Consider the following 17,515-nt stretch of genomic DNA (forward strand, 5'->3'; position numbering starts at 1 on the left):
TATGTATGATTAAGAGCCTGTGTGTAAGTAAGAGAGAGAGAGCATGTGTGTCTGTGTGGGATTGAGAGCTGGTTTAGGTGAGAGAGCATGTCAGTATGTGATTGAGAGTCTGTGTGTAAATGAGAGAAAGAGCGCATGTTTGTAAGCATGTGAGTGTGTGAGAAAAAGACAGCATGTATGTGTGTGATTGAAAGCCTGTGTAAGTGTGAAAAGAGACAGCATGTGTGTAAATGTGTAATTAAGAGCCTATAAGAGAAAAAGCATGTGTTTATGTGAGTGACAGAGCATGTGTGTATAGGTGTGTAATTGAGAGCCAGTGTGAGAGACACTGCTGGAATGTGACAGAGGAGAAAGTTCCAAGCAAACCACCCCTCCTGCTAATTCAAAACAATCTCAGGGCACCTGGATATCAAATGTTCCCAGGTATGCAGAGCAAAAATATTTTTGTGTCCTTATTTTTCATTACTGGATCTGTGTGTCTGCTATTTTGAAATATTTTATTGGTATCTAGACCTTTTTTATATGAATTTTTAATTATTGGATATTCCACTCATCAGCTGTTTTAAAATAATCTGTTCTTTTTGTTAGTATAGTTTTACTGCTACTGATTTTATATTTCTTGATTTGTTTTATAAGGATGGGTGATGTTTCTTTTTTTCCTTTGTTGCACTGCATACAGAGACTCTGGCTTGTTGCAGTTTCCAATTCAGTTTTTTCTGCATACTTCTAGTTATGCGTTTTGGTCTCTATTCTTTGTTAGGTGAGGGTCAGCACATGTGATTCAGGTGAGGTTTTCTGCTGGCGTGTAGTTTCTGTGTAGGGCTCTATAGCAGCCTGACTTGGTCCATCTTCCTAATAGGAGATGTATTGGTGTCTTAAGGCCTGGTGTAATATTTTCAGTGTTGCCTTTTCTTAGGTAAGGTGGTTACTGTTTAAGTGCTGGAAATTGGTGCTGTTTTGGTGTGGAATGTTTACTATTTATGCAATTTCTGTTCAGACAGAATACGAATCTTTTCCTTGTGTCATTTTAAACAATAAAAATAATTACCGGCCCTTTACTTTTTATTTCCGCCGTGAATTGTAACAAGCAGTGTGTCATACATGTGAGCGTGGCCTGTCAGCTTAGTCACGATGGGAAAAAGGTTGAGAACACCACTGCTGTAGGTTAAAAAAAACTCATATTCACATTTGTCTTCCAGACAGGAACGAAATGAGATAATCTGTATTTAACCATATGGGCATCCTCCAAAATAAAGATCTAGAAGTCTGGCGAATAGAGGTTACGGGGCAAGATGGTGGTGTGAGCCAGGTTCGTTTGGAAGCGCTCTCCCTATTCCTCTGTTTTCTTCAAGGATATCGCTAAAAGAAAAAGGGAAAGCCCATGTTTACCCCCCTGATGACACCTCCTTCCCTACTGAGCAACCTTAACCTCATATGCACCTGGAACGGCAACATTTGAAGGGGTACGCGGCCCTGCTGCAATTACCGGCAAGAGCACGTCGGAACCGCCAGGGGATGTTGCCTTAAGTCCCCCGGATCTTCGTCCTCCGCTGGCTCCAGCGAATGCCGGCTTCTCTCTCTCGACTGCGGCGCAGAGTAGTGACATCATTGCTGCAACCACAGGAGGTGGGGGCCCAGAGTGGAATGCTGCCACTGCTGTCTCTGCTTTCTCCCTGCTCACCGAAGGCCCCTAGACTTTTGGACTCCGCTCTTTTTGTTCCTGCTTCTACACCGATGGAGACTCTGGGAGACCGTGGGGGAGCCGATCCAGAAGCAGACTTCTCGCCTTCTGAATATGGGGTGAGCTTTTCCATTTTCCACCCAAGCCAGCAGTAGTTAAAAGCTACAGGCGTTATGGTACCTAGTAGCAGGATTTGGTTGTTCTCTGAGAGACCATCACACTAAACTGGAAAATCTTGCTACCAAGATAGAATCACTTGAAGCTAGATTCAGTCAAATTAATGTGCTTAAATCTCAAATGGAGACCTCTGTTTCTATGACTCAAGCTTGTAATACTAAAACGATCAAAGAACTTGGCAATGTCTCTTTCAGGATAGAATACTTGGAGAACTATACAAGGCATTTAAACTTTCACTTTCTGAATTTCCCTAAGCTAGTGGGGGTAGACCCCTACCACATACCTTGAAAAATTATTTTCTTGATATAATTAAATCTGAAGCTGGGAAAATGCCATGTATTAGTAAAATGTTTTATTTTTGCCGGGTTCAGCTAAAGAGAGACCTCAAGAAAACCATCCTGAGATGATAGAAAATTTGACTCAATTCCTAGAAGATTCTATGGTTGAGATTTATGAACGTTCTACTCTTCTAGTCTTGTTTCTGAACAGGAACTAAGTGAAGTTATGAAAAGATATTTTAAGAACATTACAGTCTCTTTCCATGGCCAGGCAGGCTCTACTTTTCTGGACTTTGCCTGTGCTACACTAGAAAGGAGACGTGATTTTCTTGCTTTAAGGCTGCAGATATCATCTTTGGGGTTCTCCTTTGTATTAAGATATCCATGCAAATGCATTATTCGCTCTCAGAATGAATGTTTTGATTTTTTTCTTCCCGAACTGAAATCCCTTATTAATTCTAGGAGTATATCTTTGTCTCCTGGTAACTTCTAGGTTGGAAGATCCAAAAAGAATGTGTTGCTATGTCCATGTTAAGCCTGTTTCTTTTACGGTATTATTCCAAATCTCCCTTATGTCTGCCCCTGACTCTGTGGTATTTCCTTTTCGAAAAATGTTATATCAAGTCTGGATTTCTCTTTTGAATATTTTTTTTCTGGCTATTTCATTTTTGTTTTCAGAAAGGATTGTCCTGCTTTTAATTGTTGAAAATTAATACAAATAAAATTTAAAAAAAGGTCTGGCAAACAAAGGTACACTGCACCAGGCAATGATCAGATATAACTAAAGGGCCTATCATAGCTCTTGAAATGTGAGGGAAGAGGACCTTCATTGAGCAATATGTAATCAATACAAGACTTAATCTCATGTGCCCTCACAAAATGGGTGAAGTCCTTTTCACCTGGGTATAATGTCCACCAGATATACAGAAGATTTAACGTGGAGCACATAAAAGTTAACCCCTTTATTGCTACATGCCGCTAGCGATTTTAAGTTAGGGCACCTGTCCATGGCAAGATCAGCTATAAAATTAAAGTCTCCTCCCATAAGGGGGGCAGGACTCAAGTCCTGTAAGCAAGTAACCAACTCAATGTAGAAATTATGATACTTATTAGGGGCATAGATGGATGCCAAAATTACCTCTTTCAAACAATTTCTCCTTTACTAGCATATAACTTCCCTCAGGGTCAGCTTTAACCTGTTCCATTTGAAAAGGTATATATTTATGAAGTAAAACAGCTACCCCACATTGTTTAGTTATCTTGGGCTAAGAACACTTGCAACACCCAATTACGACAAAGCTTTTGTGTTTCCGGTCTAACACGTGAGTCTCTTGCAAAAAGATAATACCCTCTTGAGTCTTTGTGAAAGCACTTTCTCATGTTTGATGGGGGTTCCTAATCCTGCTACATTCCAGGATATATACTCAATGGGGGTCCCCATCCCAAACCTCACTTGCCCAATACAGGAGAGTTAACCGTATAAAACTGGAAAAACTGAATTGTCCCAATTCGAGCTCCAGCCTCCCCCCCTATGGTAAAGATAGCAAGTTCAACAAAATGAAAAACCACCAAAAGAACCATCACCTTGTGATCCATTACCTGCTATTAAGTTCACTTAGAGAATAGCCACTGCCATTAGCAATGGTAACATGGAATAGACTTAGTTTTTGGGTACTTGCCAGGTACTTGTGGCCTGGATTGGCCACTGTTGGAAACAGGATGCTGGGCTTGATGGACCCTTGGTCTGACCCAGTATGGCATTTTCTTATGTTCTTATTCACTATAATCCCCCCCCAAAACCTCAGCCAAATAACCATGAAGCTGAAAATTTACCCACCCTGCCCTTCCCAATACCAATCCCCCCCCCCCTATTAAAACCCCATAAATGAAAAAGGAAAAACCCCACCAATACTACAGAATAAGGCCAAGATCATAGCAGATGCGTTCAGGTGCTACCCCAAATAGAAGTAGATGAGATGCATAGATAAACCCCATGCAGCAAACACAACCATGAAGCAAGTCTGAGAAAATGTTTGTTATAGCAAGCTGTCCCAAAAACGAACATATCCAGCGCAGGTCTAGAAAAAGATGTTTTAAGAAGCAGAAATGATCACCGCCGCTGCAACCACAACTGAAGACCATTCCCAAATCCAACTTTGAGAACAAGTGAAAAGATTAAAGATGTAGGCCAAAATGACCTCAGCACAGCAGAATATCAACATGTCAATAAAACTTAAGTCAGAGTCCCAAATCTAGACAAACTATCTTCCTTTCCACAAAGGAAAAATTAGGTCCTCAATATATAGTACCGAACAGCTTAATCATTACCCTGAAGTAGGTAAAGACTCCATAAATTTTTGTGCATCCACCACCAATTAAAAAATATGAGAATTATTGAACCATATTCTCAATCGGGTGAGAGAGTAAAGCATATCAAATTTGTTTAGACACTAACGTCTAGCACAGAGCTTTCCAAACTTTTCATGTTTGTGACACACTTTTTAGACAAACATAATTTCGGGACACAGTAATTCAGTCTACTAGTAAACCAGAGGTTAAAGGTTAAACGAACGAAATATACATAAATTGTCAAAATATGTTTCCTTAAATATATACATAAATAAAATGTTTCACGACACAACCTATCTCATGAAAACCTTAAATTTGTATTAAAAATATATATTCCAAGATTCATGTTATTGTTATAATTTATGAGAAACAATAATAAAACAAATTGTCTGTCCCCCACACACTCATCTCTCTCCTCCCCCCAGCACATGTCTGGCCCCCACACACTCATATCTCTCCCCCTCAAGCACATGTCTGTCCCCCCAGCACGTTTGCCCCCCACTCACTCATCTCTCTCTCCCCAGCACATGTCTGGCCCCCACACTCATGTACCTCGTCTTTTTGATTGTTGCCAGTTAAGTGCTTCACTCCCTTCCATGATCACCAGACACTGCTGCTTGCAGTCAGTACTCCTCATGGCCAGGCCTCATCAGCAGCAGCAGCAGCCAATGCAAGGATGGCTGGGCTTGTTCCACCCACCAAGCCCCCCAAAAAAAACGCGATTGACAGCAAAAATCACCCAATAATAAGCAACCCATAAACTGAAAAAAAAAAGTGAATCTCTAGAAAAAAAAAAAGCCCAAATTTGCATCAGAGTTGACCGGGCTTGCGCGACACACCTGCACACTGCAGGCGACACACTAACGTGTCCCGACACACAGTTTGGAAAGCTCTGGTCTAGCATATCGTTGCAAAAAGCCCCAAGCCCCTCCCTCTCAAGCAACCCAGCATTCAGCTCTATTGCCTCTCAGCCCTTCGTATGAGACCTGGAGGAGCTGAGGGAGACAGAGAGGTATATAGATGAGACCTTCAGGGACATAGTAGTCCAGTCCCAACTTCAGACTGGCAGCCCTGGTGCTGCCTTGGAGGAAGAAGGTCTCATAATCGGAGAGCACCAACCAGGTGTAGCAGGAAAGGATCCTGTAGCAAGGACCTGCTCTCTAGGTGATGCATTGTCCTTTCGCACTGAGGATATCTCCCCAAGGCCTACTGCCCAGGAGGGAAGGGTTAGGTCGGCCGTCATAGTTGGTGATTCGATTATTAGGAATGTAGATAGCTGGGTGGCGGGTGGGCGTGAGGATCGCCTGGTAACATGCCTACCTGGTGCAAAGGTGGCGGACCTCACGCGTCACCTAGATAGGATTTTAGACAGTGCTGGGGAGGAGCCGGCTGTCGTGGTACACGTGGGCACCAACAACATAGGAAAATGTGGGAGGGAGGTTCTGGAAGCCAAATTTAGGCTCTTAGGTAGAAAGATTAAATCCAGAACCTCCAGGGTAGCATTCTCTGAAATGCTCCCTGTTCCACGCGCAGGTCACCAGAGGCAGGCAGAGCTCCGGAGTCTCAATGCGTGGATGAGACGATGGTGCAAGGAAGAGGGATTCAGTTTTGTTAGGAACTGGGGAACCTTTTGGGGAAGGGGGAGTCTCTTCCGAAGGGATGGGCTCCACCTTAACCAGGGTGGAACCAGACTGCTGGTGCTAACCTTTAAAAAGGAGATAGAACAACTTTTAAACTAGAACAAAGGGGAAAGCCGACAGTCGCTCAGCAGCGCATGGTTCGGAGAGATGTATCTTTAAAGGATACTAATAATGCATTAGAATTAGGGCATCCCGACAGTGAGGTTCCAATAATTAGAAAAGTAGTCCAAGTGCCTGTAACTAAAAACTCACCTGATCTAAAAAATTCTAACTTATTCCTATCAATTAAAAAGCAGAATAAAAATACAAACAAAAAACAAACTTTGAAATGTTTGTATGCTAATGCCAGAAGTCTAAGAAGTAAGATGGGAGAATTAGAATGTATAGCAGTAAATGATACCAAAAATTTCAAACGGCACCAAAATGTTCTGGGGAATTGGTCATGTAATAATCAAAATATATAAGTAAGTAACACCCCAGTGAATTTTTTTTTTTAGAGAGCAAGAGCTCTCTATGGCGCCTGGTAAAAATCTCTTTTGAAGCTTCATTTTCAGCTATCGTTACACCGACTGCTTCAGAAGAACGTATCCCCTGAAGAAAGGTTCCGTTGCGGACCAGAAACGTAGCTACGTCGGGTGGATTTAACATCATCAGATAAGTCGGGACTCTGAAAGCTATGCTCAATTAAATGATATTCGAATTCTACACATAAATACAAATCGTCTTTAAGGAATGGGACAAAAAATGTGTTGCAGTTTTCACTAGGGTTGCACGGAGCTAAAAATAATATAACAGGTGGAGGAGGATTGGTTGATGATTATACATGGAAATTTATCAGACCGTGTGTTGGGCTGAAACATTTATATATGAAACCCTTCCTCTACTTGTCTAAAAATTTTGCGGTTTTAGCAAATTAGGCAGCTTGCATGTGTTTCACCACACATTGCAGTTGACCTTTCCAAAAAAATCTCTCTTTTAAACAAAGACTTGGTTGTGAGCAGAGAATTGTTATCAATAATTTAATAATTTGCAAAATTTTAAAAATTCACTGGGGTGTTATTTATATATTTTGATTATTACATAGCAGTAAATGATGACAGACTTAATTGGCATCTCAGAGACAAGGTGGAAAGAGGATAACCAATGGGACAGTGCTATACCGGGGTACAAATTATATCGCAATGACAGAGAGGAGCAGTCGGGAGGAGGTGTGGCGCTTTATATCCGGGATGGCATAGAGTCCAACAGGATAAACATCCTGCATGAGACTAAATACAAAATTGAATCTTTATGGGTAGAAATCCCTTGTGTCACAGGGAAGACTACAGTGATAGGGGTATACTACCGTCCACCTGGTCAAGATGGTGAGATGGACAGTGAAATGCTAAGAGAAATTAGGGAAGCTAACCAAATTGGTAGTGCAGTAATAATGGGAGACTTCAATTACCCCAATATAGACTGGGTAAATGTATCATCGGGTCACGCTAGAGAGATAACGTTCCTGGATGGAATAAATGATAGCTTTATGGAGCAATTGGTTCAGGAACCGACGAGAGAGGGAGCAATTTTAGATCTAATTCTCAGTGGAGCACAGGACTTGGTGAGAGAGGTAACGGTGGTGGGGCCGCTTGGCAATAGTGATCATAATATGATCAAATTTGATTTAATGACTGGAAAAGGAACAGTGTGGAAATCCAAGGCTCTCGTGCTAAACTTTCAAAAGGGAAACTTTGATAAAATGAGAAAGATTGTTAGAAAAAAACTGAAAGGAGCAGCTACAAAAGTAAAAAATGTCCAAGAGGCGTGGTCATTGTTAAAAAATACCATTCTAGAAGCACAGTCCAGATGTATTCCACACATTAGGAAAGGTGGAAAGAAGGCAAAACGATTACCGGCATGGTTAAAAGGGGAGGTGAAAGAAGCTATTTTAGCCAAAAGATCTTCATTCAAAAATTGGAAGAAGGATCCAAAAGAAGAAAATAGGATAAGCATAAACATTGGCAAGTTAAATGTAAGACATTGATAAGACAGGCTAAGAGAGTATTTGAAAAGAAGTTGGCTGTAGAGGCAAAAACTCACAGTAAAAACTTTTTTAAATATATCCGAAGCAGAAAGCCTGTGAGGGAGTCAGTTGGACCGTTAGATGATCGAGGGGTTAAAGGGGCACTTAGAGAAGATAAGGCCATCGCGGAAAGATTAAATGATTTCTTTGCTTCGGTGTTTACTGAAGAGGATGTTGGGGAGGTACCCGTAATGGAGAAGGTTTTCATGGGTAATGATTCAGATGGACTGAATCAAATCACGGTGAACCTAGAAGATGTGGTAGGCCTGATTGACAAACTGAAGAGTAGTAAATCACCTGGACCGGATGGTATACACCCCAGAGTTCTGAAGGAACTAAAAAATGAAATTTCAGACCTATTAGTAAAAATTTGTAACTTATCATTAAAATCATCCATTGTACCTGAAGACTGGAGAATAGCAAATGTAACCCCAATATTTAAAAAGGGCTCCAGGGGCGATCCGGGAAACTACAGACCGGTTAGCCTGACTTCAGTGCCAGGAAAAATAGTGGAAAGTGTTCTAAACATCAAAATCACAGAACATATAGAAAGACATGGTTTAATGGAACAAAGTCAGCATGGCTTTACCCAGGGCAAGTCTTGCCTCACAAATCTGCTTCACTTTTTTGAAGGAGTTAATAAACATGTGGATAAAGGTGAACCGGTAGATATAGTATACTTGGATTTTCAGAAGGCGTTTGACAAAGTTCCTCATGATAGGCTTCTAGGAAAAGTAAAAAGTCATGGGATAGGTGGCAATGTCCTTTCGTGGATTGCAAACTGGCTAAAAGACAGGAAACAGAGAGTAGGATTAAATGGACAATTTTCTCAGTGGAAGGGAGTGGACAGTGGAGTGCCTCAGGGATCTGTATTGGGACCCTTACTGTTCAATATATTTATAAATGATCTGGAAAGAAATACGACGAGTGAGATAATCAAATTTGCAGATGACACAAAATTGTTCAGAGTAGTTAAATCACAAGCAGATTGTGATAAATTGCAGGAAGACCTTGTGAGACTGGAAAATTGGGCATCCAAATGGCAGATGAAGTTTAATGTGGATAAGTGCAAGGTGATGCATATAGGGAAAAATAACCCATGCTATAATTACACGATGTTGGGTTCCATATTAGGTGCTACAACCCAAGAAAGAGATCTAGGTGTCATAGTGGATAACACATTGAAATCGTCGGTTCAGTGTGCTGCGGCAGTCAAAAAAGCAAACAGAATGTTGGGAATTATTAGAAAAGGAATGATGAATAAAACGGAAAATGTCATAATGCCTCTGTATCGCTCCATGGTGAGACCGCACCTTGAATACTGTGTACAATTCTGGTCACCGCATCTCAAAAAAGATATAATTGCGATGGAGAAGGTACAGAGAAGGGCTACCAAAATGATAAGGGGAATGGAACAACTCCCCTATGAGGAAAGACTAAAGAGGTTAGGACTTTTCAGCTTGGAGAAGAGACGACTGAGGGGGGATATGATAGAGGTGTTTAAAATCATGAGAGGTCTAGAACGGGTAGATGTGAATCGGTTATTTACTCTTTCTGATAGTAGAAAGACTAGGGGACACTCCATGAAGTTAGCATGGGGCACATTTAAAACTAATCGGAGAAAGTTCTTTTTTACTCAACGCACAATTAAACTCTGGAATTTGTTGCCAGAGAATGTGGTTCGTGCAGTTAGTATAGCTGTGTTTAAAAAAGGATTGGATAAGTTCTTGGAGGAGAAGTCCATTACCTGCTATTAAGTTCACTTAGAGAATAGCCACTGCCATTAGCAATGGTTACATGGAATAGACTTAGTTTTTGGGTACTTGCCAGGTTCTTATGGCCTGGACTGGCCACTGTTGGAAACTGGATGCTGGGCTTGATGGACCCTTGGTCTGACCCAGTATGGCATTTTCTTATGTTCTTATGATTCACCAGCATCTAAACATGAAAAAACACATGAACAATGTCCTAAAGGAAGTCTTCTATAAGCTCAACGTTATGAAAAAACAAACCCCTTCTCCATACACACGACCTCCGTACCATTATTCATGTGACCCTCTTATGCAAACTAGACTACTGCAACTCCCTTTTTCTAGGCCTCCCCTACTCCACCATAAAACCGCTCCAAATGCTGCAGAATGCTGTTGCTAGACCATCATAAATACCCGTAAATCAGACCATATCACCCCCATCCTCAAAAGACCTCCATTGGCTCCCTATCCCTTCACGCATCCTCTACAAAACCCTTACCATTATTCACAAATCCATCTACCTACACAACTCTAGCTGGCTCGACGAGCCCTTCCATTTCATACAATCCAGCCGCCCCACTAGAGCAACCCGTAATGGCACGCTCCACATCCCTTCCCTCAAGAATGCACACCTCTCCTCCACAAGGGATCGAGCCCTGTCCATTGCAGGCCCCACCTGCTGGAACACTACCTACGAATCTCAGCTTCGAGCCTTGCCCCATCAAATGCAAGAAAAAGTTAAGAGACCTGGCTCTTCAAACAGGCATACCCAGATTAGGACCTTACACATAAGAACGTAAGAAAATGCCCATAATGGGTCAGACCAAGGGTCTATTAAACCCAGCATCCTGTTTCCAACAGTGACCAATCCAGGCCATAAGAACCTGGCAAGTACCCAAAAACTAAGTCTATTCCATGTAACCATTGCTAATGGCAGTGGCTATTCTCTAAGTGAACTTAATAGCAGGTAATGGACTTCTCCTCCAAGAACTTATCCAATCCTTTTTTATACACAGCTATACTAACTGCACTAACCACATCCTCTGGCAACAAATTCCAGAGTTTAATTGTGCGTTGAGTAAAAAAGAACTTTCTCCGATTAGTTTTAAATGTGCCCCATGCTAACTTCATGGAGTGCCCCCTAGTCTTTCTACTATCCGAAAGAGTAAATAACCGATTCACATCTACCCGTTCTAGACCTCTCATGATTTTAAACCTCTCTATCATATCCCCCCTCAGCAGTCTCTTCTCCAAGCTGAAAAATCCTAACCTCTTTAAACCCATTGCCACAGATTGCTTCTAATTACTAATAGTCACGTTATGTTAACATGTTATTCCTCTGCAGTTTCTTTTCTCACTCCTCTTTAGTTATTTACTCTAGTTTTTATTCTCTGCAATTCCATCCCTCTTCCCTGTAATATGTAATTTTTACCTTCAGTTTGATGTAAACCGATATGATGTACCCACTAATATCGGTATAAAAAAACCTATAAATAAAATAAATGACTTCCTCTTACATGAGACTCCAGTAGAAAACTCCTGAAACAGCAGAATGCGCTGAACATAGTCTGAGCTCCTTTTGCTTATGATATAATTGCATAATCTCCTCTTTATGCACAAAGTTTAGCAGTTTAATTATCACCACTCAGCCGGGTTCTACCTGCTGCTATACCTGTGCACCTTCTATGATAGGCCCATGTTCCGGCAGAAGGCCCAATTCCTTGGCGAGGCCTGTTTCAAGCAGTGATTTCAGTTGCCTTTCCTCCACCGACTCAGGAATTCCTACTGCTCAAGTTATTCCTGTGAGAGCAGTTTTCCAAATTCTCAATCTTTTCAAACTGCTCAGAGCAGTTTCTCCAGACTCTAGATTTTCACTGCTGCTGCCATAGAGTTATCCTCTACCACTCCCTCTCCCATCACATCCAATCTGGAGCCAAAATCAGCAATTGTATTCAGCACCCCCGCAATCTGAGCATCAAGTCTGCTACCCAGTGCCACCAGAACCGCTTCTGTAAGTGCTGTGATATTAGCATCTTTTACAGAGATTGGGAAGGCATTCTCTTTCGCAGCGGCCATTTTGGAGTCAGACAGGTGCAGTTTCTCCTTTTCTCTTTTTGTGAATCTGGTGGACATTACCTTGGGAATTCTGGTAATAAATCTGTCCATAAACCATGCAGCAGCTGTTTGGTAAGTCTAAGCCAAAAAAAGAAATAAATTGCACTGCGATGAGACACTGTTTTAGGGGCTGCACCCGGAGCCTGAATTCAAGCGGCCATCTGGGCTCACTACACCACATGATCTCCCTGGTTCCTTTTTTATTTTAACCAGTGTGATTAACCAGAATCATTATACATAAATGAAAATAAATTACTATATTATTCAAACCATACAGGCAAGGTATTATCAGATACAAGCTTAGGGCCCTATTTACCTAGCATTTTTACCATAGACACAAAGTGATCTAAGATTGTAAGCCCTTCAAAATAACCTTAATTCAACACTATCATAATGCCAAAAGTGAGACTGTGAGGTACATGTATATATAAACAGTCTGTCTTTTCTAGACAACAGCCATACAAATAATCTGAATAAGAGTCATTTTCACTCTATAGAAATTTGAGTTTTTATTTTCAGAGAGATACATATAGAACTTCGTTCCTGTTGTTCCCCGAGGGAATTGGTGAGCCTTTCCCGAGGCAGTTCGAGGGCCTGCTTCTCGCAGCATTATCAGGTACTGGAGGGGGCAACGCCATTGACTGCCACCCTCCACCATGCCTTACCCAGAGCACCAGTGGTTCTGGGGACGCTGCTGTCCGCTGGGAATTACTGTGATGTTGGTGCGCAACATGTGAATGCCTCCGATGTTCAAACCAGGCAGTGAGGGTGGTAAAGTAGAATGAACTGAGCTAGGGTTAATGACTTTGACAGAGGAATATAATTCTCTAGGGTTGTTTAGTATAGAAGCCAATTTTGTGTAGATATGTTTTCTTAGCATAATTGATGGTCTCTTGCTATGATGCAAGTTTACAATCATGGCGTATTTTGTTTGGGTAGGATTTTTTCACCATTTCCTCTTGCATTTCTTCAGCTCACATTTTTTGGCTTGGACCGTGGTATTGAACCACAGGGCTGAGTTAGAACTGTTTCAACGGGACGAGTTTATCAAGGGTTGATGTTAGGGAAGTGTTCCAGAATACTAAAAATTCTTTAGGTGAGTTACAGGAGTTATTGTCCAAAATAGGTAAGAGTTTGAATGCAAGGGTCTCAGGATCTAAATGCCTTCATTTCATGGCAATGGTATTATTTCTATAGGAGATTTTCTCAAGATATTTGGATCTGAGTGAGGAAGAGTCGAGGAAATGATCACTCCAAGGAATTTCAGTTATGGAGACATTTGTTTCATTTATATTGAAACCAGAGGGGTTAAATACCATATCTAGGCAATTCTTGTGAGTGGGAGAGGAGAATCGTTTCCAGCCACAGGAGAGTAGGGTGTCAAACAAGATTTGGTTAGGGGATGAGAATGAGGAGGGTCAGAAGGTGGAGGTTAGTCACCTAGAATTATGGTCATAGAGGGATTTAAATTGAGGTTAAGAACATAAGAAATTGCCATGCTGGGTCAGACCAAGGGTCCATCAAGCCCAGCATCCTGTTTCCAACAGAGGCCAAACCAGGCCACAAGAACCTGGCAATTACCCAAACACCAAGAAGATCCCATGCTACTGATGCAATTAATAGCAGTGGCTATTCCCTAAGTAAACTTGATTAATAGCAGTTAATGGACTTCTCCTGCAAGAACTTATCCAAACCTTTTTTGAACCCAGCTGTACTAACTGCACTAATCACATCCTCTGGCAACAAATTCCAAAGCTTTATTGTGCGTTGAGTGAAAAAGAATTTTCTCAAATTAGTCTTAAATGTGCTACTTGCTAACTTCATGGAATGCCCCCTAGTCCTTCTATTATCCGAAAGTTTAAATAGCAGATTCACATCTAATCATTCAAGACCTCTCATGATCTTAAAGACTTCTATCATATCCTCCCCCTCAGCTGTCTCTTCAAGCTGAACAGCCCTAACCTCTTCAGCCTTTCCTCATAGGGGAGCTGTCCCAACCACTTTATCATTTTGGTTACATTCTCTGTACCTTCTCCATCGCAACTCCAAATTTAAGAACTCCTGATTGAGGAAACCAAACAGGCACAACTCACTAATACCATGTGAACCCAATCCCAATTGGAATCCCACCACCTCCCTTCCTTCCCTCATTTGAACTACACCTCCACCCCACAAGGTGTATAAACCCCCTTTGAGGAGGATACCGCCAGACATGGCGCAAGCCCCTCCCCCGACTCCACACCAACATAAAAAAAACCCTACTTGAAAACCACTAAGAGTTACCTCAGAAGAGAGAACTCTGTACTCATGCAATGAAAATTACAACTGAAAAATGAAGATTCCCATCTCAACTGAGCCTATATAGGAGCTCAAATCCCCCAAAGGAGGGAAAGTAAACCATGACAATGAGAAAGTCCACAACAAATAGGTTCATCCAACACTCACCATTCTATGTGACGAGTGTGATTCAGGCAGCCTCTGAAGACACTTGCTGGACCCCTGGACCCTCTGCCACTTGGGGTGGTCACTTTTCTATACTGGTTCCACTGGTCGCGATATGGCATCCTTGAAGTACAGAGATTTCAACAGTGTAGAAAATCTGCCGCCTCTGATTTCACTTTCGTTTTGTCCTTTAACGGTAAACTACAATCCAAATGGGAAGGTCCACCTGTACTTTATATCTTCATGCTTCAGCACTGAAAGAATGTCCCAGAAAGCATGCCTCTTCCAAAAAGTGATCAGGGAAAGTCTTGAAAAATATCAATCTGGTGATTGTTCCAAGTAATATGGCCTTTCTTTCTTGTCTTCACAGCCACCTTCTCCTTGACTGAGAAATCATGAAAACATACTATTCTATCCCGAGGCAAATTCCCTCTAGGCTGGCCGAGAGCGCTGTGTGCCCGCTCTAATTTGATGACCGGCAAGGAAGCTGAAACCTCTTCAGTGTCCAGTAACTGTGTACATGTGCTAGAGATCACTTGAAAACAGTCTCTATAGACAGGTAGCTCTGGGACCTATTTTCTAGGTCTTCTAAGCATTCCTCCATCTCAAGCACAGAACTATTTAAGCCTGCAAGTTCCTCTTTACAGGTTACTGACTCAACGCCTGCTCCTCGATTTGGGCTTCCACGTCAGCAACCCGTTTCCCATGCACTTCTCCCCGCAGCTCTGCAAACAGTCCCAAAGTCCTGTTTTATTTTTGCCATTTCTTGGCGAAGTTCTGAGAACCAGCATCGGAACTCTGCACACAAGGGAATCCCCTCTACCTCCGTTCCTGTGCAGGTCTCGCTCTCTACCTCCGCCATCGCGTGATCTGCGACGGCCATGTTTTCCTCCTTGCCGCTGCACAGAGCCTGCTGAGCATCCTGGCTCGCAAAGGAAAGTCTTTTTAAATCTGTTTTCTTTTTCAGCAGTGCCAAACGATTGCTGCGCACTGCCTGGGATTTTGCAGCACGGATGGACTGTCACAGCGTCGGGATGACTGAATTAGAAAGTCGGGGCAGGAGCTCTTTGCTTAAGCAGCCAGCCCTGGAGGCCTTTTTTTTTTTACTGCAGGTTTTGCACCACCTTCCATTTGCTGGAGACAGAGAAATACTGAGGGACTGCAGGTGGCACACCAGGTTATGTGGCAGTGTCAGCGAAACTGTCTCCACCTGCTGGAAGGGAGGCAAAACCAGGAGTCTGGACTGATCTGAGTCTGTACAGGGAACTTCACCTTCAGGGGAAGAAAAAAAAAAAAAAAAGTTCCCTTCCCCCAATTCCTCCCATTAGCTGGGTCTCAGGCCTCCAAAGGAAGTCCTCTGAATCTGAAAAAGAATTTCTCCCTACCATCCTTTTCTCAACTTTCCCAGTCCTTTTCTTCCCCAAAGGAGTTGGAAGACCCAGAAAAAACCAGGTGCCAAACTGTCCATGGAAAAGATCTGCCGCATTCATTTAAAAAAAAAACCAAACAAACAAACAAAACAAAATCATTAGGACAAACCAAGGAGAAAGCTTCTCTGAAGAAGAGGCTGAAAGCAAACCTTTATGGGCTGCAAAGAAATCTCCTGCAGACTCCCCAGACACCTAGTTTACAGGCAGAAAGCAGAGGAGAGCTCCTGCACCCCACCTACCTCGTAGTTCGAAATGGTCACTCGGACCGAATCAGGAATAGAGGTCCCCTTTGGAAGGAAGGATCAGATGAGTGGAGGAATAGCCTAATGGTTAGAGCAGTGGGCTATGAACCAGGAGACCAGGGTTCGAATCCTGCTGTTGTTCCTTGTGACCTTGGGCAAGTCACTTTGCCCTCCATTGCCTCAGGTACAAAATTAGATTGTAAGCCCTCTGGGGATAGGGAAATACCTACAGTACCTGAATGTAATCCACTTTGAAGCACTGAAAAAGTGTGAAAAATGGAATATAAATAAATAAATCAGAAACCTTAGCTCAAACCTGGCCAGAATGAAAAATTTCTGGAAGCCTCCCAAGGCAAGATAGTGCTCAACTGAGGGAGCACTAAGCTTTCACCTCAAGGAACTGCCTCTTTAATCAGCTGAGGGAGAGAGAGCAAGTCTTTCACCTCAGGAGCCACCTGCTGGAGACAGAATACTGGCAGGCTGAGGTCAGCACAGATATATATATACTACATAGAAACGACAGCAGAAAAATACCTATCGACCCTTCCAGTCTGCCCAGCAACCTCCCACACTTATTTTCCAAATACTTATCTGTTTCATCAACCACCAAGTTCAGGGCCCTTGTTGGTAACTGATTCAAATTTCCTGCCATCCCGTCATTGATGCAGAGAGTAATGTTGGAGTTGCATCAAAAGGTGAGCATAAGGCTTAATGGTTAAAGGTAGTAACTGCTGCATCAAGCAAGTTACCCCGATGCTTGTTTACCCAGACTGCACAGATCAATGCCTTGTTGGATGTTGTCAATGTAAATCCTGTTTTCCATATTTCCCCTTGCCGTTGAAGCAGAGAGCAATGCTGTATAAGCATTCAAATTATGTATTCTGTCTCCATCTGCTGCTTGATAACCTGTTTATCTGGTCTGATTGGATGAGGAATTTGCATTTTGCTGTGATACCTTTGGGCCCCCAATGTAACTGGAATTATCCAAGCTTAAAAAGACATGGCACACAATTGGCAGTGGAAAAAGAACCAGTTATGTTCATACAGCCTGGTTCCAGCAAATTCTATTCACACGGCTTTTGTTAAAAATGACACCAGACAGCCATAAACTCAGCAACACGTAGCATGTCACCACGGCACGTGGGAAATATTTGCACAGTGAACTGATGGCACTTACCCTGGGCATTATTTTGCTGAGCATGAAAAGGAGGATAAGTGAGGAAGCAAGAATTCCAACACTCATTCCTGTAGAATAGTAGAAAATCTGACTCCTGCAAAGATGGAGAGAAAACAATCAGTTCTTCAGGCAACAGAGCCAGAAGTTACTATTTACAACTACAGTGGCTAT

At 42.3% G+C, this 17,515-nt stretch overlaps 1 protein-coding gene across 5 annotated transcripts in view; it reads right to left on the reverse strand.

Annotated features, from left to right (window-relative positions):
- NEMP1 (nuclear envelope integral membrane protein 1) overlaps positions 1–17,515 on the reverse strand; it is a 140,032-nt gene that overhangs the window by 52,497 nt on the left and 70,020 nt on the right. For all 5 annotated transcript variants that reach the window (XM_029594873.1, XM_029594870.1, XM_029594875.1 and 2 more), the window contains exon 5: positions 17,345–17,438. In XM_029594873.1, coding sequence (XP_029450733.1) covers positions 17,345–17,438 — 94 coding nt within the window. The remainder of the gene's footprint in view (positions 1–17,344; positions 17,439–17,515) is intronic.

This window comes from Rhinatrema bivittatum, chromosome 3 (assembly GCF_901001135.1).
Source record: "Rhinatrema bivittatum chromosome 3, aRhiBiv1.1, whole genome shotgun sequence".
NCBI classification, from domain to species: domain Eukaryota; kingdom Metazoa; phylum Chordata; class Amphibia; order Gymnophiona; family Rhinatrematidae; genus Rhinatrema; species Rhinatrema bivittatum.